Source organism: Perca fluviatilis, chromosome 14 (assembly GCF_010015445.1).
Source record: "Perca fluviatilis chromosome 14, GENO_Pfluv_1.0, whole genome shotgun sequence".
Taxonomy (NCBI): domain Eukaryota; kingdom Metazoa; phylum Chordata; class Actinopteri; order Perciformes; family Percidae; genus Perca; species Perca fluviatilis.
The window spans coordinates 33158121-33179718 of NC_053125.1; the positions used below are offsets into that span (position 1 = coordinate 33158121).

A 21598-nucleotide genomic window follows, 5' to 3' on the forward strand; every position below is an offset into this window, starting at 1 on the left:
TATATACTTTTTATGATGACTTGAAACATTTGAGCTTCTTTTCAGATCAGTTCAGAAGTGATGCTCCGTGGTGACATTTTCATAGCCTTCATCCAATCCCTCCTCAGCTTGGATGGGTGGGGTCATCCCCACGGAGACGGGCAGGTCATTTCCTACAGTCAGAGCAGGTTAGAAAGAAAATGTAGATAATTGATCAGATGTTAACTGATCAACACCAGAGTGGTGGTATGAGATTGATTGATTGATTGATTGATTGATTGATTGATTGATTGATTGATTGATTGATTGATTGATTGATTGATTGATTGATTGTAAGGTCAGTGAATGATTCAGAGTGTTACCTGTGGCCCTGTGTCGATATAAAGACACCATGATGAAAGTGGAGATGCAGTACGGACAGAACACCACCAGGTGGATGACCAGTCTGACCACAAGGTGGAGGAGGTCTGAGGTCGGGGGCGGAGATGAGGTGTCAGAGGGCGGCAGAGAGCTCGGAGATTGGCTTGTGGTCGTAGGAAGTCTTGTGATCTTTGGTTTCTCTGTAGAGAGATCAGCTGTCAGGTGAATATCTAGATGAATGAACTCCTGAAATCAAAGGTAACTTCCTCACCTGTGACAGAGACCCAGCTGGGTGGAGACTCTCCAACTCTCCTGATGAGACACTTGTAGAAGCCTTCATCAGACCTGGAAACATGGGGGATGGTCATGTGACCTGCAGGCTCAGTCCTGATGAAGGAGCCATCTTTATAGAAACCAGCTGGGAGGTTGGAGGACCTCTCTGTTTTACAGGTCAGAGTGAGGTCTTCTCCCTCCATCACAGGGAGGACAGGACTCTGCAGGATCACTGGTCCATCTGAACACAGAGACAAACTACAGCATATCATCCATTCACACACAGCTTCATCAATACTGACTCCACAGTCTGATCTTACCAGTGACAGTGATGTTGATGCTGTTACTGGTTGCTCCCTCTCTGGACTCACACCAGTAAACTCCACTGTGGGATGGGACCATGTAGCTGATGATGCAGGAAGAATCAACAGGTTTTCCCCAGCCAACTCCACACTCTGTCCTGGTTTTATCACTTGTGTTCCTCCTCAGAGTCCATCCAGCTGAGCTGTCGTCCTCCTCACAGCTCAGAGAGACAGACTGTCCTTCAAACATCTGAGAGCTGCTGGGACTCACAGTCAGAGAGGCTGGAGGGAGGGAGGAGAAGAATGTGTTGTGGTTGTAGGAGCCATTTATATCCACTTTTTGGTTAGGTTAATTTAGTTAATATTTATTTTAGCCACTTGGGGGAGTATTGCATTGGGTGTGGTATGTCACAGTGAACGAGGTATATCTACAGGTGTGGCAATCAGTGAGGGCAAGGTGTGGATGGCGGGGAACTTTTTTCAGCAGTTTAAAGAGATTTAGAACAGAACCAAAATGTAGAACTTCAAGTTTGATGAAAAATGAGTTTGGTATTGAGAAATCTGTGCAAGGTGAAAAGATTTGTGTGTGCTCAGGTCTGGAATACTCCCTCTCCATATTGAAACAGGATGTTGGTCTGGCACCAGTGAGGAAGAAAGTGTTATTCATGTAATTTCAATGAAATCGAAAATGAAGTTTATTTTGCTTTGTATTGTCCATATTATCATGATTTAAGATTGCATTATTTAACAAAGTTAAAGTAAAAGAGATATACATCTGTTAGTTTGGTTGTTTGAACATAAAACATTTTTGGTAACACTTTACTTGAAGGTATCTAAATAAGAGTGACATGACACTGTCATGAACGTGTTATAAACATTATAAACAAGTCATAAACGTTTATGACATAACGCTTCTTTCAGTAAGTGTCATTCGGTTTTGTCATGAAAATTTAGAGTTAGGAGTTAGGGTTAGATTTGGGTTAAAACACAATGCCCGGGGGGACCACTGGTGTAATTAAAACACTTAAAAACCTCATTAAAAGACCAAGTTTGGTTATACAAAAGCTGTTTAAAAGAAAGAGGGATATTAAAAGCAGGTTAAAAGAACCACTGGACAGGACGGACAGTGGGAGAATACAACTTTAAATAAAAGGTCTCCTCCACACCTGACCTGGCCTCTCTCCTGGAGACATTACTAAAAAAGAAATATATATATAGAGAGAGAGTTTATGAAAATAAATGCCCCGGCGTTGCAATACAAAAACAATTGTATCCCAATCTATCTCCACATTAAAAAGGAATAGAAACAATTAAAAAGTCTAAAATACTAGCTGAATTACTTGCCTTTGAGGTTATAAAGTACTGTTGCGACCCCACCTCTGCAGTGCAGGGGTGGTTCCTCCTGCAGGCAGAGGAGGGTCATTAGTGATTGGAGCCACCTGGGCTCAGGGTATTTAAGCTGCTTCTAACCACTCTTCTTTCTCTCTCTCTGCTCCTCCAGGTATGATCCTGTTTTGTTTGTTCCTTTATAGTTTGACTTAATTTCCACTCAGTCATTTACACACACAGACTCACTCATCCATGCACTTTACATACACCTTACATTATGACATTCCCACACCTCATCCCTTTTTCTTTGTTTAAAGTTAATAGTTTTGATTTACAATAAAGCATCTTTTTGATTGGCCTATACTTGTTGTTGGTGTCCCCTCATTTTTTGCCACAGGCTGTGAGCCAGTTTGTGACAGTACACATACCATTTAAAATTAGTAATAAGTGCTGAGGTGTAAAAGTGCTTAAAAAGTAAAAGTGCCACATAATAAATAACCATAAATAATTTAAAATACATCATACAATAAAACCACACTGTTAGTCATGCATACAACCAATGGCATGTGTATTATCATGTTAAAATCTTGAGGCAAGTAATTCAATGTGTAATAAATAATAATAATAATAAAAATAAATATATTATAAAAATAGAGAAAAAGCACAATAAAATTATTATTAAAATATAGACAAGGCAGAACAAAAATTATAAAGGACTACCTGTTGCTTGGAAGGACAGAACAGACCCAAGCGCAATGTTCAACAACAAAATCAGGTTTATTTTAACAAAGGAAGGGGGGAGGTGTGGGGAAGCGGATGCCAAGAAACGGGAGCGGAGACATGAGGGCTGGGGAAGGATGACGAGGGAGCTTTCTGGGGTAGGAAGGCGAGGGATCTCGGGGAGCACGGGGAAACCGGGGCCGAGGAAACCGAGGAGGAGACACAGAAGTCCGGGGAGCAGGGAGAATCCAAGGAGGGAAGGCTGGAAGCGGGAGGGAAGGTAGAATGAAGTGGAGAGCCGTGGGGAAAGAACCGAGTGGTGAAGCCAGTTGACTGGGGATGAGAGCGAGGCATGGAGAAGATGGCTGCAGGGGAGAGACGCGGGAAAAGTGAGGACAGGCACAGCATACCCGTCGCTATGGGCGGGCCATAGGGGGCCGGGCCCGCCCCCAAAAATGCTTGTGCCCCCCCCACTTGAGGCACAGATCTCTTAAAAAAATTACTTTAATTTTATATTATCATAGTTGCTAATTTTGTGTTGCATTAATGTTGCATTCTTTATCATTAAAACATTATATAAATAAACAATGGTGTGATTTTTGTTTGATTGATGGGAATCTACACTGCAACAGCCTATCACGGCCTTACTAAAAAGAAAGTTAGGCTACGACGTAACGTAGCCTACGTCAGTGTAGCTGCTCAACAGTTACCGCACATTTTTGAAAGCTGGATGAGTTTTCGCCGGCTTACTCGCTTCAGTTCGTGATGGTAAGTGGTTGAAAAGCCCACCAACATTCTCCTCTGCCAAACTGGATACGGCACCGACGCCTCCTGATGTTGTCGTTGGAGAAGGAGCCCCTGGACGACAGTCTGAGCCTGATGCTAGTAGCTCCGTGGAGCCTGACCCTGGGCCTGGCAGGACCTGCAGTCCAAGTGCAACTGCGACTGGGGCAGCATTTGGGCCACAACTAACTGTTGAATCAGGGGGTGTGACGGACAAACCCAAACAGGTTGTGTTGAGGAAATATCCAGTTAAAAAAAAAACGTAGCTGTAGCTGGTATTTGAACAGGGACTGGCTTGCGTAGGCTACTCGGTGGAAAAGGACTCCGCATTTTGTTATGCCTGCAGGAAATTCACATCTGTATCATCGGACGCGACCTTCTTCATTAAGGGGTTTAAGATTTACAGACAAGGGCTTAAATAAGCATGCAGCTTCAAATGACAGGAGGGACTGGAGAGAGGACATGCTGCCTCCACTCAAAGTACCGGTAGGTTCGAAGTCTCTGTGTGTGTGTGTGAGTGTGTGAGTGTGTGTGTGCGTGCGTGCGTGCGTGCGTGTGTGTGTGTCTCATGGCACATGCATAGCAATGCATATCCTTCTATTGACTGCTTTAAAATGCAATGTTTGAGAGATGCTTCTGGTGTTACATCTAATATGTTGTATAGTCAAGTGTTTTATGGATATTCATAACATTGCTTCTATGTAATGTGTTGTAGGCTATATAGGCTACCTGGTCATATTGCTGTTGGTTATGTTTAACGTGATGATTACGTGCGAATAGTATAACAAGAGTATATGATTATTATACATATACGTACTATACGCAATAATAATTGTGCCCCCGTATTTCATGTGCCCCCTTAAGACTGAGGTTACTAGCGATGGGGGGTCTGAGGACAAAGAGAACATTGCAGAGACAATGATCCAGCGAAGGTGGTGAGTGGAGCCGGAGTTGAAATACTGAACTTGATTGTAGATGGCAGACAGGTGTGTGTGGCGGGAGAACGGTGATATGGAATGATGACCAGGTGTCAGCTGGCAGTAGCAGGCAGGAGGAGGGGAAAACACAGGAGACAGAGGCAGGGCCAACAGAGAAACACACAAAAGAACTAGATAACTGGAAACAAAAACCCCAAACCACCACACAACCAAGGCATCGCTAAAATATTTATTAAAGGGGTGATAGAATGATTGAGTATTTCACACTGTTCCTTATGGTCTCCTAATGGGGTATGTAACATTGGTTGGGCTGAAAATGGCCTGGTTGATATTTTATTGATAATTTATATGCCAATCAGAAAACATGAGGGCAGCCCCGTGACACTTCTACTTGACTGTTTAAATGACGTCAAAGAGTGGTTGGCCCAAACATTTTTAAAACTAAATGAGAGTAAAACAGAGATTATGCATTTTGGCCCCACTAATCCCATGATAGATTTGGGCCCCCTCAATGACTTTGTGCATCCTGTGGTAACTAACCTTGGGGTAAAAATAGAAAGTGATTTTAAATTTAATAAACAAATAAATGCAGTAGTGAAATCTAGTTGTTATCATCTTCGCCTTTTAGCCAAAGTTAGTAAAGTTTTTGTCTTTTAGCAGTTTTGAACAAGCTATACATGCTTTTATTTCTTCTCTTTTGGACTATTGTAATGCACTTTAAATCGGTATAAATCAAAATGCACTCTCACGCTTACAGTTAGTCCAAAACTCTGCAGCCCGACTTTTAACAGGAACCAAAAAGCGTGCGCATATAACTCCAATTCTTGCCTCATTGCATTGGCTCCCTGTTAGTTTTAGGATTGATTTCAATATTTTATTGTTTGTTTTCAAAGCTGTAAATGGACTGGCCCCAACATATATTTTGGACCTCATCCAAATTTATACGCCAGCGCGGACACTGAGGTCAGAGGGCCAGCTCCAGCTTGTGGTCCCCAAGTCAAGACGTAAGACTCGGGGGGACAGGGCCTTTTCCGTGGTTGGACCTAAAGTCTTCTGAGTCTTCTGTGTAGCACTTTGGAAACTTTGTGTTTGTAAAATGTGCTATAGAAATAAAAGTGGATTGGATTGGATTGGGGCTGAGGACCCTGGAACAGTGGGCACTCGGAAAACTATAGACAGAGGGCACCCAGGAACAGGGGCCATGGGCACTAGAGCACTGGGGACAGAGGGCCCTAGGGCACTGGACACCATGAGCGCTAGGGACAGAGGGCGCTAGGGCACTGGAGACCGTGAGCACTAGGGCACTAGGGACAGAGGGCGCTAGGGCACTGGAGACAAGTCTGGTGGCTTGCGGCGACAGCAGGACCCGTCTGGCGGCCTGCGGCAAAGGCAAAACCCCTCAGGCGGCCGGGCAGAACATCGAGGGCACTTGGGGCGGCCGTCGCCGCAGGCAAATCATTTCTGGGGGCCAAACACTCCGGCAAAGGTAGAGCCCCTCAGACGGCCAGGCAGGACGTCGAGGACTCTTGGGTGGCCATTGGCGAAGGCAAAACCCCTCCGGCGGCCGGACAGGACGGCGAGGCGCCAATGGCCAGAGTGTTTGCAGCCGGGGGAACAAGCAGGCTGGTGGATGAGTCATTGGGCTCTGGAAGGGAGAGTTCCCGCTCTACCTCTTCCCAGCGAACCATTATGAGGTGCCAGGCTGAGGTGGGATTCCCTATTGTAAAGGGAGCGAAACAAAAAGGTCATCCGCTCCACCTCTGACTCCATGGGGTGGAAGAGAGGCTTGAACTTTGCTGGGTCCATGTTTGGCTGGATCATTCTGTTGAGTGGAAGGACAGAACAGACCCAAGTGCAAAGTTCAACAACAAAATCAGGTTTATTTTAACAAAGGAAGGGGGGAAGTGTGGGGAGGCGGATGCAAAGAAACAGGAGCGGAGACAAGAGGGCTGGGGAAGGATGACGAGGGAGCTTGCTGGGGTAGGATGGCGAGGGAGCTTACTGGGATAGGGTGGCGATGGAGTAGGATGGCGAGGGAGCTAGGGGACTCAAGAGCAAAGCATAGGAGGATGAGGGACTCAGGGCCAGAAGCTAGGATGGAGAGGGAAGACAGGGGATAGGATGGCGAGGGACTCACTGGGGTAGGAAGGTGAGGGATCTCGGGGAGCGCGGGGAAACCGGGGCCGAGGAAACCGAGGAGGAGACACAGAAGTCCGGGGAGCAGGGAGAATCCAAGGAGGGAGGAATCCGAGGGAAGGTAGAATAAGGAAGTAGAAAATCGGGAAAGCCGGAACGAGGCGAGTGGTAACCCAGTTGACTGGGGATGGGAGCGAGGCATGGAGAAGATGGCTGCAGGGGAGAGACGCGGGAGAAGTGAGGACAGGCACAGGAAAACAACAGATATGTCTACAGATGTTCAGAGAGCTTTTATCTAGTGTCATTAGAGTGGCAGAGACAATGATACAGCAGAGAAGATGGTGAGTGGAGCCGGGGTTGAAATACTGAGCTTGATTGTAGATGGCAGGCAGGTGTGTGTAGCGGGAGAACGGTGATATGGAATGATGACCAGGGGCCTATACCATGAAGCTGGTTTAGGTGGCTAGCCAGCTATGTTTCAGTTTAGTTTCCACCAACCCTGGGTTTTAGGTACTATGAAAGTAGGTTGGCTTTAATCGGTGTTCGTTGCCATGGTATCTTACGCTGCACGGCTAACCTGCTCTGGGGCAGGTTATGTTCTGGATTCGAGATCTCAGTCTGAAGTTTGACCAATCAGCGGTAAGCAAAGAAACATATAGGTGACGTAATTAATTCCCAGCTTCTGTTCTCTTCATCTTTCACCCAGCTTCATCTTTTCTTCCAAATCCTGTGTACATCTCAGCGCAAATTGTTAGACGAGCACTTCGTAGAGAAAGAGGTTTTATGGACAGACAAAATCCCCTTGACTTTCCTGATACTTACTTGTATGAAAGATTCAGATTTTCCGCTGAAGGAATAACTTATCTTTGTGAACTTCTTGAGCCGCACATAACAAATGTGACTTGTCGAAGCCATGCACTTACTGTACCGCAAATGGTATCTATTGCGTTGCATTTTTTTGCAAGTGGTACACACTTGTATGCGGTCGGTGATGAGGAGAACCTAGGGAAAGACACGATTTGTCGAACCATTCGCAAGGTGGTCCTCACACTGCAGGGGTACATAAATAGCTTCATTGTGTTCCCTGGACATTTATCGACCATGTCCATAAAAGAGGGATTTTATAAAATTGCCGGTAAGATATATTGATAGGGTGACATGAACAAATTTAACCTTTCACAATCAGTTTTTTTTTCCTTCAAAAAGCAGCTTGCACTTAGAGCACTTAAGTATTATACAATAGTCTACAGTAGCTACATGTTAAGAATGGTTTTTAATATATATATGCCTATATATATATATATATATATATATATATATATATATATATATAATGCTTTTTTTTTGAGGTTGCATCTAAAAATCAATTAATATTAATCTTTCTTAGGATGTCAAAGCCAATACTTTCACATTTTACACACATATATATATATATGAATACACACATTTTCATTTTATTTAATACATTTTTAATATGATTAGCCTATATTCATAATTTTACATTAATGGCCTATAGAATGTATTTCTTTAACTTACGCATTAACGCAATCAGCAATCTTCCTCCAAGATTGTTCTCTTGCTTTGGCAGCAGAGACGGTATTACTGCGCGCTTGAATAACATTTTTATATTCTTCATATTTCTGAAGAATAATTTCTTGCTCCTCCGAGGAAAAATATATTGCTCTCGCTCTATCCATATCGAACGTGATTGGTTGTTCGGTGCCGACGTCACCCTTTTATGTGCACGCGCGCGCAGAGTAATCAGAGTTTAAGGATCAAAGCCTGAGTTGACAGAGAAAGTTGATGAGCTGCGTCATGGTACCAATAAAGCCTGATTGCATCGGTTTGGTTTTGTCAACTCTAAACCAATCCTGCAACCCTGAGTTTGTTCAACTACCATCATGGTACAGGCCCCAGGTGTGCGCAGACAGCTGGCAGTAGCAGGCAGGAGGAGGGGAAAACACAGGAGACAGAGGCAGGGCCAACAGAGAAACACACAAAAGAACTAGATAACTGGAAACAAAAACCCCAAACCACCACACAACCAAGGCATCGCTAAAATATTTATTAAAGGGGTGATAGAATGATTATATAGAGTATTTCACACACCAGCAAACTTTAACTGTCAATCTTGTGTCGCTGTCCGTGGTGCTGAAACATTTGTGTCACTTCTTGGCTCAAGAAGTGACACATTATAACATGCATTCATCCGATATTTTATTGTTATTTTTTAACAGTTTTAATTTTAAAATTACTTGGTAGCAGAGGGCCCCATGAGGTACTGTACTGAAGGTCTAGCTCTGCCCCTGCTTGAAGCGCTTCCCTAGGGTTGTTATTTTTGTTGAGGTTAGTATGGACTAAAATAACTTTGAGATCTTTGTTCCTGCTGTAGGTGGAGATCTGGAAATTCCTTTTTATCGCTAGTATCAGGTTCCTCAGACTCTCTGAGTAGGTAATAACCAGGGGGACGAGGGTCGATCTAGGCAGCCGGATAATGAGGTTTTTTTCTTTGTAAAACCGCCGTTGACCTCTGCCTTTATACCTCTAAGGAAGCGCCTCGAGTAACCCCTCAACCTCATTGCACTAAAAAGTGTACTAGTGGCCTCCACCACATGCTCCGGGAAGGTGCAAATTCTGTGGAAGCTTAATGAGGCCTCTGTACGTGTGTTTAGGGTGATAGCTGGTCTTATGGAGAAGTGCATGGCGGTCGGTGTCTTTGGAATAAACTTTTGGTGGCTAGTGTTTTTGTCTGGTCGCCGGAGCTGCGGAAGAAGACCTGGTTGTAGGGTATGTTTGAGTTTTATTTTAGGGTGATGTGAGATGAGGATGTCCAGAAAAGTCAAAAAAGTCTGTTCGGTGTTATCCCAGAGGCCGAAGATGTTGTCCAAGTACCGGAAATAAAGCATAGGTTTAATAGTGAGTTTAATGGTGAGTTTATAGAATACTGTTTCCTCCCAGTGGGCCAGTTAGATGTCTGCGTAGGCTGGGGAATACTTCCGGCACACCCACAAAGCTGGAGATAGTGTTTATTGTTAAAATTGAAGTCATTTGGGGCGCCCTCTAGCTCACCCATTAAGAGCATTTGCCACATGTTGGCTGAGTCCTGCAGCGCCGCGGGTTCGAATCCGACCTGCTGCCCTTTGCTGCGTTTCATCCCCCATCTCTCTCCCCCTCTCATGTCTATCCACTGTCTCTACAAAATAAAGGAAAAAGCCCAAAAAAATAATCTTAAAAAAAAAAATTCTGGTGAGTGTGATCTGGAGTATCTGTAAAATACGGCTGTCGGGTCTGGGTGTTTATTAAAAATGTGTTTTATGGCAGAGCGGCCAAGTGGTGTTTCTACATTGGTGTATAACGAGTCTATATCTATTGAAAAGAGGAGAGTGTGATCGGGTACTTGAAGGTTTTTTATTTTATTAACAAATTCATATGTGTCTTTGATGTAGCTAGGGTGGAGTTTAAAAGTGGGTTAATAAAATGGTCTATGTATTCTGTAATGTGGTATGATTCTGATCCGCAGTCACTTACTATTGGTCTGCCGACTGGAACAACAAAGGGGACCGTCCAAGTCACAGGAGGCTTGTGGATCTTCGGGAGGAGGTAGAAGAGGCGAGACCTTGGCTCATCTGGACCTTGAAGTTAATGTATTTGTTTTGATAAAGGTTGTCTCTAATGTCCCTAATAAGTGTTTGTGTTTCTAATGTTAATGGCTGAGTAAGTGGTCTGTAATATGTCTTGTTATTTAACTGTCTGTTGGCTTCTAAAATGTAATTGCTCTTATCTTGAATGACTATTTGGCCCCCTTTGTCTTGCAGGTTTTATGACTATGTTTGTTTTTACCTAATGAATTAATAATGTGTTTGTGTTCCTGACTATTGTTGGGTGTTCTGTGTGGAAAGGGGCGCCAATGTGTGAGTGTTTGGTTTTTTTTAATCGATTAATTGTGCTATTTGTGGTGATAATGTGTCTGTATATGGTTCCCAATAGGATGGTCCGGTGAAGAGCACAGGCTCCCACCTCTGTCCTCCCCAGAAGTGGTCCAACAGTTTAAGCCTCCTGTGAAAGGTGTGTAGGTCCCCCCTGAGCTCCGGCCGGGTAGGAGGTTTGGGTGTGGGAATGAAGGTGAGGCCCTTTTCCAGTATCTCCAGCTGTGTGGGTGTGAGGGAGAAAACAGCAGAGAGATTGGTTATATTTGAATGAATGGGGGTTGTATTCTGACAGTTGGTCCCCGTTAGTAGTTTAATTGCTGTTTCCAGTACTTGAACAACATCTCGGCCGTGTCAGCTGTCCAGTGAATGTTGTCTTTGGCTGTTTGGAAAAGGAGTGGGTTGATTTCTGCAACAAAGGTATATTTGGAAGTTATTGTGTTATTGAGAGTGGTTAGTAGGGCCGGTTGCCGTCTGTTCAACCTGTTGGAGAAGTTTATTACAGCCTTCCTTCATGTTTGGTCACAGGACGCTCCAGTATCTTAACCTCATTGTGTGTGATGTTTTTCATCTTTATCTTTCTCGTTTTCTACTTTTGTCCAGAACAAGTATCTCTACACTAAAGCTACTCAGAGTTTCAAAGGGATGTGGTTAACAATACCTGGTATTCTGGGGGTGTTTCTGAATGTGAAGAAGTGTGAACGAGCCAGCGGATGTAGTTGAGGTGAGATGTATTGTTGTTCATATGCAGGTTTGATGAAAACCAAACTTTTAACACGTACATTGACAACTTGTTCTACACATGCTTTGATAAATGAGGTTTTAAATGATAAATTACTGAAAGATCTCAACTTGAACACTCACAATAGCCCTCTACACATTCTAAAAGTACTCTAAACAAGAAAACCGTGTACTGACCTTGGTTTGTTGGGCAGCTCAGCAGTGAGGTCAGAACTGGAGGTAAAAGATACTTTGGTTAGGTGGAGTTTGGTTCAAAGTTTAAATACTAAATGAAGAAAACACGCTAAAAAGTCTTTAAATCATTTACACAATCTTTCAAAATGACATTATCATAATTTTGAAACATTGCTGTAAAAAAACTATAGATATATAATTTTTCCTTTCATCTTGTATTTCTTTCTAGGTATAGATTGATTATCGGGACATTTTTTTGTAGTTTGCAGATCATCTGTATCAGCGTTTTATTTGCCTGATAACCGATAAAGTTAATTAAAATGTGTTCTTCTTTTGCTTGGCTACAGCTCTGTCTGTCCTTCTGCTTCAGATTAACTCACCACTGAGTCTGACTTAATGTCCCCCCCACACACACACACGCAATACTATCTGAAACTCTCTGTGACTGGTGATTATGTTGAACGTTTCTAAGTTATTAAATAATTAATAAAAAAAAAAGGTCCAATATGTAATATTTGTACTGTAATAAATCCAAAAATGACACCAATGCCTCATCAGATATTAAGGAAACATGTTAAGCTGAAATACTATCTTTTCTGACAACAATGCTAATGTCAATATTTTTTCTTTTTGAAATTTACATTCCGTGACGTAATGTATGTTTATGTTTTGATCTGTGTTTTTATAAACGGCCCAGTTTGACAGCCAGGCCGGGTTGCCAGATATACCTGTAAAAACGTAAACCCAGCACGCTACAGCTGTAACGGTAGTACAGCCATGAAAGCAGCACACAAACGAACAGGATCAACGGAGATAGATTCTACCCGACCTAAAAAAACAGTTGCGTGACCAGAGACGTAACAACCCCCTGGTAAATATTGGAGTTGTATTTGAAAGATGGAGACAGCTTAGAGCCAAAAGGACGCAGAGTTGGCTTATTTTCTCCTGAACCGGTAAGCATTAGCTTCAGGCTAATTTATCACAGCTACTAGGGGCATTTTAGGTCATTTCAACATTTGTGTTCTCATATTGAATTATATAGCTAGAGTACCCGAGTTGGTTACTCGCAAAAACAATTGAGACACAGCCAGACACAGCCAGTAAAGTGATCCCGACTGGTCCTGGCTAACGCCGCCATGCTAACCCTGCTAACGTTACCGGGAGGACCAGGCAAGCGGGCCATGGCTGTTTACAACGTGCAGTTCCAACCCGGTCTCACGGCAGTTCGTGTAAATATCAACGTTATTCGTAATCTATTGATACGTGTTCACAGAGACGTTACGCGTTTTCGTTTTTACGCGGTAAATTGGACGTTATTTTCGCGGGAAAGGACGTCGCCGAAGCTCCATAAAGCCGGAGTACGCCCGGCGGACGCCGCTGGATGAGGCGGCCGATTCGTGAAAAGCGACAAAAACGTCTCCGTGAACACGTATCAATAGATTAAAATAACGTCACATTTACACGAACTGCCATGAGACCGGAATTTTCAGTTGGCATGGTGGTGGTATTTTTACCGTTTCGTATTGTAATTCTTAGCCGAGGAAGTGTGCCTGACTGGCGTGTGGAGAGGACGGTGAGGCTGTTGTGTTTTTAGCGGTTCATACTGTAATTTTAAGCCGAAAAAGTGTGTCTGTCAGTTGCTTACAGAGCTCTGCCTGAGCACGGGCTTTTATATAGCCAGCATATAACGTTAGCTACTCCGCTGTGGAGTAATGTCTGGCTATGTGAGACTAGCATCTACTAGGGGTGTGACGAGACGCTTACTCCACGAGACGAGACACATCACGAGATTGGGTTCGCGAGACCAGACGAGATTTTTAAAAAAAATTTAAAGAAATCCTCAATGATGAAATATATGAATGGAAAATAGTTTTTTTATTCAACTGAAAAATCACAAAATGCAAAACAATTTAGGTGCATTTTGAAATCAACTATAAGGGTGTGACGAGATCTCGTTTTACGAGATCTCGCGAGATTACGAACGGCTGGTGTTCGTCTTGTCTGTCACTCTTTCGCCGTTTATTATTTCCACAGGAAAACCAAAATGTTGCCACACAAATGATTTAAAAGTGGCAGGGGGATCTTCAATAGTAATTTCACGCTCCATCACGCTGACATCACCTCGCCTCACGAGACAACTTTTCACCTCGACGAGAAATCTCGTCACGTTTTAATCTACGAGATCTCGTCACACCCTTAGCATCTACCGTTAGCTACTCCGCTGTGGAGTAATGTCTGGCTACGTGAGAAAAGCGTCTAGCAACATTGTTGTGAATGCTGCGGTCTCAGCCTGGCAACCCCCGTGAACTTCGAGTCTGGGCAGGAGGGGGCGGGGGAAACGACTCTCCAGTATTTTGAATTGGTACTGCAGTAACTATTTCAACCGCTAGCTGCCAGTATTACATACAATATTACATATTGCACCTTTAAAGCATTCATACAAAGTTTTGTGTTGGAGTTTGGAACATTACAAAATCTTAATTTTGACTTAAAGATTTTCATTTTAACTGTAAATGCAAATCAGTTCCAAATATCGGTCACATTAACTACTAATAATCAGTATCGGCCTTGAAAAAACAGTATCAGTCGATCCCTATTTCTTTTAGCATTGGGAGTAACGCACTACAAAGTAACGCGTTACTGTAATTCCACTAATTTTACTTTTTAATCAAGTAACGCAATTACAATTACTAAAATTTCAATATGTTCGTTACTCGCATTACTCTTGTGAAAAATGAACGCAAGAAGACAGACATTGGCCTACTTTAGCTGCTTCTGATCTAACGTAACAGGAACTTATGGTGCCACAATGATACACCAATTGAACAATGAGCATTAAACTACAGCATGGTCGATAGTGCGGATAAAATGAGATTTCTCTCCGGCAGTATGCACTCCTGATGCAAGTAACAAGAGAGCAGTGACACACATATTTTGGGTGCTACCGTATATATCACAGTATATGCGCAGGCACATTTTAACTACCGTATATATCACAGTATATGCACAGGCACATTTTAACTACCGTATATATCACAGTATATGCGCAGGCACATTTTAACTACCGTATGTATCACAGTATATGCACAGGCACATTCTAACTACTGTATGTGACAGACGACAAAACTAAAAACAAAAATGTAGTGGTGAGTTGTCAATTATCTGCAGGTGTAAAGAACCTATCCACATCTAAGAGTAGCAATTCAAATCTTATGAAGCACCTGTTGAAGCAACACGCTTCGACAAAGCTAGTAGTGAAAGACCCCAGCCCTACGGATGCTGAAGGCGCCACTCCATGCACACAACCGAAGCTAGATTTTACACGGACTGCAGTGCAGCAGGCAGAGCTGAATACATTGATTGCTAGGTATACTGTAGGCCAGGGGTTCTCAACCTTTTGCAAGCTGGGCCCCCCAAAACTGGTTCATTGCAGTTGGGCCCCCATTTCTTGGCGAAATGTCTGATAAACATAGCATCAAATCATCCTCGATTTGTGCACGATTGCGGTATTTCGTTTTGAATGCAGTCATTTTTGAGAATCCTGCCTCACACAAATATGTCGACGCGAAAGGGAGGAGAATCTTCATCAATGCTGCCCAGAATGACGAAAGAGGGCAGGAGGTCAGTGGCGTAACGAGCCAACACCGGGCCCCTATGCAGGATTATCAAGGCGGCCCCCCCTACTACAGCACATGAAGACAGCGCAATGTCCACGAGTAGGCTACCATGAATAGGACAGGATAGGATCAATGAGACACAGCATATAAGAGATGAGATGAAAATAAGGAGTAGCCTATACGCGCACCACAACAACAAAAAAACGCTGGTGAATGTGCACCATAACACATGAAAAAACACACACGGGCAGTCCCTCCAGGATTTCGCGACCTTTTTTTGAGATTGTTGCGGCCCAAAATGCCTGATTTCACGGGAGCTTTTGTAAAAGATTGCGATAAAAGTTGTGATGTCTTGTGTATGTTTGTTGCAATGAAGTTGCAGAAGACAGAGAAAGTTGCAATGTTTTTTGTGTAGTTCTTTAAAAATAAAAAGGAAACTTGTTTTGGGGCGAATAATAATTATTACTAGGCTATTAATTAATTACTCTGATCAAATATGAACATATATGTCACTGTCAGTGGCTTGTTGATCTTTACATTGTTAGTTAATGTCCTATGCTGGGCTGGGGCACACATTCATACGGTTTGACAAAGTACTTATTGGACTTTAAGTTATCATTGCACTCACAATAACGAGCGGAGCTGTCCTCAATTTAGGTCATCCTGTAGGTCTCATCTCCATTTTTCCTGCATCCACCGTGTGTGTGTGTGTGTGTGTGTGTGTGTGTGTGTGTGTGTGTGTGTGTGTGTGTGTGTGTGTGTGTGTGTGTGTGTGTGTGTGTGTGTGTGCGCATGCGCGTGTCAGTTGCGGGGGAAATGGAGCAGCAGCCCCGCCCGCTGCAGAGAGCAGATAGTATTGAAACAGCATGCCGCTTCAGTGAATTTATAGTGAAAAAACGTTACAGCGTACATTGATGTTAAAATGTAAACAGGTTGGCAGGACGGTCTGAAATGTTTTACACGGTCTGTCGCTGTACGTTTTGTTGGAAAATGTGAGATGTTCGAGTCACACACACGATCGTCTTCATAACAGAAACAAGGAAATGAATTTGACCCGCTCTCATTCCCGCTTGGTCAGTGTCTGTTCTCTTATTGCTGACAGGTGCTCAGACGCTGATTGAGATAAAGAGGAGAAGTCGTGTGACGTGCATCAGTGATAAAGTCTGCGAGGCTGGGGAACATGTCGCAGTTCCCTCGACCGATGCGGCCATGCCAGAGGTCAAGTTTTTGTGTGAAGGTGTTCACTCTGTCTGCAAGGAGCAAAATCTGAGTTTATATGAGGAGTGGTGTGTGTCTCCTCTCTGCTCTGACTGCAGGCTGGGACTGCTGCGCGAGGCTGCTGAGAGACTGACCGCCTGGGAGTGCCTGGGCGCAGCGGGTGCTCGAGCCCAGTAACCGCAGAGTGATACGTGCTTTCGAATCTCCAAACATCACAAAAGTCTCCAATAACACCAGTAAAAGTCGCTAGATTTTTCGCTAGTCTCTTTTGACAAAACAGTTGCCAGGAGGAGGATTTGTTTGTGTGTTATAATACTCCAATCAATTCCATTTCAACATGGGGGAAATTTCTTTTTGAATTTATTTTCCTCCCATCCTGTAGCCTACTCGTGCCCCCCCGGCAGGGTGTCCGCGCCCCCCCAGGGGGGCGGGCCCCAGTGGTTGAGAACCACTGCTGTAGGCCAATCACTTTGATTTTAATTGGGCCTAATGTGGTTAAACAAACACTGTTAAATGACTGAGACAGTTGTTTCGTTTCAAGTATTAAAAGGGACTTTTGTACTACTGCTTGATTTGAAGGCCTGTTGCCCTGTTGATTACAATAAATAGGTATGAAAATTGTTCATTGTGTTTGACTGTTCAGTACTGTTCATATTTAAATTTAAAAAGTAGACATAAAAGTAACTTAAAATTACTTTCCCTAGTAACTACTTTCTTTTGATATACAGTAATTGGTAAAGTAATTAAATTACTTTTAAAAGAAGTAACTAGTAACTGTCACTAATTACAAATTTTCAGTAACTTGCCCAACACTGATTTCTTTCAGCTGATATTTTTATTTAACACAGTATACTTACAGAGCAGCCAGAGTAGAGATGTGTCCTCCATCCTGACAGTAGGTGAAATGATGTCTTGACTGTCACCTCCCCCTCCTCCTCGCACACACACAACACACACACACACACACACACACACACACACACACACACACAGAAACAAACTCACACGCACACACACACACACACACACACACACACACACACCCACACACACAGACACGCACACAGAAACAAACTCACACGCACACAGACACAGAGCATGCTCACCACATGCTTGCTGTTGTTTGTAGTTTATAAAAAGTTATATAGGTTTTGATGATGGAAGAATTATTGATTGGCCATTGATAATTTTAAAGTTAAATAAATTCTGCTATACTTTAAATAGCAGTTGTTTGTGATTATTTTGTGTATTTATGGTAATAATTGCTGGTTAAACAGGTACAAGCTTAAATTCATCCTTCTTTTTCATTCTCCTAATTCAGATCTGTATTTTAAAGGGAACACCACCTACGATGCCCCGTTTTCATTGTTTGTCAATTTGGTAAAGTTATTAATACACATATTCATAACTTTATTAATATTGATCAAACATCTTTGTTAATTTTCCAATAATTTAATCTGTACCCTACCGATTCCCAAAATCAGCATTGCCATCTACATTTTCAGTGTTAATAACTAAAGGTCTGTGTGACACCCTGACATGTCGTGACTTGTTCCTCTTGCGGTTAACAAGTCTGCTAGCAGCTCCGTGGGCGTGAAGTCCATTTCACACGAATTGGGTTTCCTTTTCAGCTCTTACCAACTAATGTTAAGAAAGAAAAAAAACTGAACATTTAAACTCTACTTTCCTTTAACTATGACACTTCTGTGATTAGACATCAAATCAAACTTTGTCTCCATCACTTTATGGTGATGAAGGAAGATTGTGACGTTGCCATACACAAACAGTACACTGACAACTGGCGTTTCATTATCAATGATGTTTACTGAACCTGCTCTGGTCAAGACATGCAGACTCCGTGTATCACACTACTTCTGCAAATGAGTGAGCATGCCTGCAGACAGTAGCTCTACACATCACTGTTACACACTGGTGTTATACACACACAGTTTACACACTACCCAAAACAACAGTGACAACTTTTACATGCACACATGTACTTACAGAAAATGAGACTGAAAGAAAGAGAATAAGAGGATTTCCCTCCAAATGTGGAAATATAATGAGCTATTTCTATGAAAAGATATAACTACAAAAGGACAATACACTGACAATGTTTACATACACAAAATACTGTTTAAATTCCGACAAAGCTGATTACATGTCTAATAAAAATGTAAATTAACTGCTTAGCCACACATGTATCAGGTGTCTAATAATAAAGTAAAGAAAGTATTCAGAGTCTCCAGCGGAGCCAGAGATCCTCTACTCCTCACTGAGGTAGACCTGAACACCATCACTCCAGTCCAACCAGTGGAGTCCAGTCCAGTCCTTATCAAGAAGGCGACTTACCTCCCTCTCTGTGACCCTAAAGAAGGTGACCCTAAAGAAGATGACTTACATCCCTCTCGGGGACTCTAAAGAAGGTGACGTACCTTGCTCTCGTTGACCCCTGAAGAAGGTGACGTACCCCCCTCTCTGTGACCCTAAAGTAGGTGACCCTTAAGAAGGTGACGTACCTCCCTCTCGGAAGTAGGAAGATCCTTTTTGTTTAAAATGAAACAGCCCCGAAATCACCAAACCCACCAGACTCCATGTAAATAATCAGTACTACTTACTATTATAAGTACTTTACTACTTATCATCGTAAAACACACTTCATTCAAAGTGGACAGAAACAAAATAAAACTAAAAAAGCCGTCTTGTTTCATCTTTCTACTGTTCCAACAATCACCACTCTGGTTTGGTTGAAATCAACCCTTAATTCATCCATTTACATGTGGAGATATGCTGGCTCTATACACGCTAAAAGTCCTGATTATTTACATGGAGTCTGGTGGAGATATGCTGGCTCTATACACACTAAAAGTCCTGATTATTTACCTGGAGTCTGGTGGAGATATGCTGGCTCTATACACGCTAAAAGTCCTGATTATTTACATGGAGTCTGGTGGAGATATGCTGGCTCTATACACGCTAAAAGTCCTGATTATTTACATGGAGTCTGGTGGAGATATGCTGGCTCTATACACACTAAAAGTCCTGATTATTTACATGGAGTCTGGTGGAGATATGCTGGCTCTATACACACTAAAAGTCCTGATTATTTACATGGAGTCTGGTGGAGATATGCTGGCTCTATACACGCTAAAAGTCCTGATTATTTACATGGAGTCTGATGTCTTTTTTTCTCCTTAACTTCTTTAGGACATGAACACCTGTTTCCTGGGTGATAGTCTGTCTGTCTCTATCTCTCTCTGTCTGTCTGTCTTTCTGTCTGTCTCTCTGTCTCTATCTATCTCTGTCTGTCTGTCTCTCTGTCTGTCTGTCTGTTTCTATCTATCTCTGTCTGTCTTCACACTTTAGCAGCTTATTTACATTCAAAGTACAAAATAAATCCCAATTTATTTTCATAAGTGCTGAAAGACTAAACTACCACCTCCTCCCCCTGCAGAACAATGATGGTAAAACATTATTTGCCTATTGCAATTTAGCATAAAAGTATCATAAAATCTGCCGTGAATTTGCAACATGCAAAGAAGCCGACACTCAACACACACGACTCCATCTCAGAGCCGTGTTGACGTGTTCGGAGACCCATCCAGAGACGATCGCAGGTGAAGGTGAGTGGTCCTTTGTGTCAAAAATTCAAAAATGTATTTAGTTTCCAAAAGAACAGATTATGTAATCTCTTCTTTTATGTTGTTTATCACAGACGGAAGTCCAATAATCCAGACCCAAGAACTGAACCTGAAATTTAACAGCTGAAGACACAGATCCCATCTCACGGTAAGTACGTCACAATGTTTGATAAATTCTCCATATGAGATAATAAACAAAGTCAGGAACCAGTATATAAGCTTTAAATTGGGATTTTAGGACAGACAATTCAATACACACTAAATACTGACTTGACCTACTTTGCTCTCAGTGACCCTAAAGGCCTTTTTATGGTTCTGCGGAGGCTCCACGTAGAGCTTTCTCCGTAGCCTATATTAAGTGGCCTGATGTTTATACGTGTGACGTACATCCCTCTGGGTCAGTGGTTCCCAACCTGGGGTCCGGGCTCCCCTTAGGGGGGCGGCAAAGATCACAGGGGGGGCGCAAGTCTTTATCCGGTTTAAGGTTGAGGTAAAAAAAAAAAAAAGTTTGCACGTTAAACAAATTATAATACACTAGAATATATAATGTATACAAAAGTCTGTATAAAAACTATACATTTTTGTTATTGTTTAAAATGGGCCTCAGCTTTTCTTAGACATAAGTAGAGGGGGCGCCAAGGAAAAAAGGTTGGGAACCACTGCTCCGGGTGACCCTAAAGGAAGTGACGTTAACTATCAGCAGGGTTAGGCATAAGGAGTGAGATTGGTTAGGGTTAGGTTAAGAATACCAGTTTAGGCCAATCAGAGGTGAGAAACAGAATAGGGCAGGACATGCCTTCACTATCCTAGGAAACCCAAATTCCCGCCACCACAGGAGTTGTTACTCTGATAATATGTATCCTTAGTTTTAATCATCTATCGTCTCTCCCTCTGCTCCTCTTCCTCAGGTCTTCCTAACAACAGACATGTCAGACAACTCATCTTCCACCAACGCCACCCTCAACCTGTTTTTAAGCTGCTTTGGCGTTGACATGACGCTCTTTATCTCCGTTGCCTTTACTGCCACAAAATTCCTCCTCTTCATCCCTCTCTCCTTCCTCGTCCTCTGCCTGGCTCACCAGCGATGGCGGCGGCAGCGCTCCGTCCCGACGAGCCACTCGGACATCTTCACCTTCCACATGGCTGCCATGGAGCTGATCAGTGTGTTGGGGTGGGCTCTCTTCTGTTGTGGCTCCTACATGAATCTCCCACAGATGAAGATCGTGGGTTTCTACGTGCTATACATTATTTTCCCCGGACAGACTCTGTTTCACACTCTCACCTGCGTGGAGCGCTACCTGGCTGTCGTTCACCCCGTCACCTACCTGGGGCTGAAACATTCGGGGGGGGTCAGGGTCAGAAACATCAGCTGTGGGTGCATCTGGCTGCTGTGCTTTGGATGGGGCGGTGTATTAACTCTTTATGTGCCTAAGTTACCCATCGTTCCATTTCTCAGCATCT

At 43.1% G+C, this 21598-nt stretch overlaps 1 protein-coding gene and 1 long non-coding RNA gene across 2 annotated transcripts; both read right to left on the reverse strand.

Annotated features, from left to right (window-relative positions):
• Positions 1 to 569: 569 nt before the first annotated feature.
• LOC120572926 (Fc receptor-like B) lies at positions 570 to 1164 on the reverse strand. The gene is made up of 2 exons (XM_039822450.1): positions 933 to 1164; positions 570 to 853 (listed from the first exon to the last, which is right to left on the reverse strand). The coding sequence occupies exons 1-2, from the start codon at positions 1162 to 1164 to the stop codon at positions 570 to 572; spliced, it is 516 nt and encodes a 171-aa protein (XP_039678384.1).
• An 8-nt stretch (positions 1165 to 1172) lies between these two features.
• On the reverse strand, positions 1173 to 17384 carry LOC120573033. The gene is made up of 3 exons (XR_005641607.1): positions 17354 to 17384; positions 11665 to 11700; positions 1173 to 1196 (listed from the first exon to the last, which is right to left on the reverse strand). It is a non-coding gene; the product is annotated as an uncharacterized LOC120573033 (long non-coding RNA).
• Between the last annotated feature and the right edge of the window lie 4214 nt (positions 17385 to 21598).

Coding starts and splice junctions, on each gene's coding strand:
- LOC120572926 (XM_039822450.1), bottom strand. CDS start 1,164: ATGTTTGAAGGACAGTCTGTCTCTCTGAGCTGTGAGGAGGACGACAGC. Junction 854..932: donor CATCAACATCACTGTCACTG/GTAAGATCAGAC, acceptor CTCTGTGTTCAG/ATGGACCAGTGATCCTGCAG.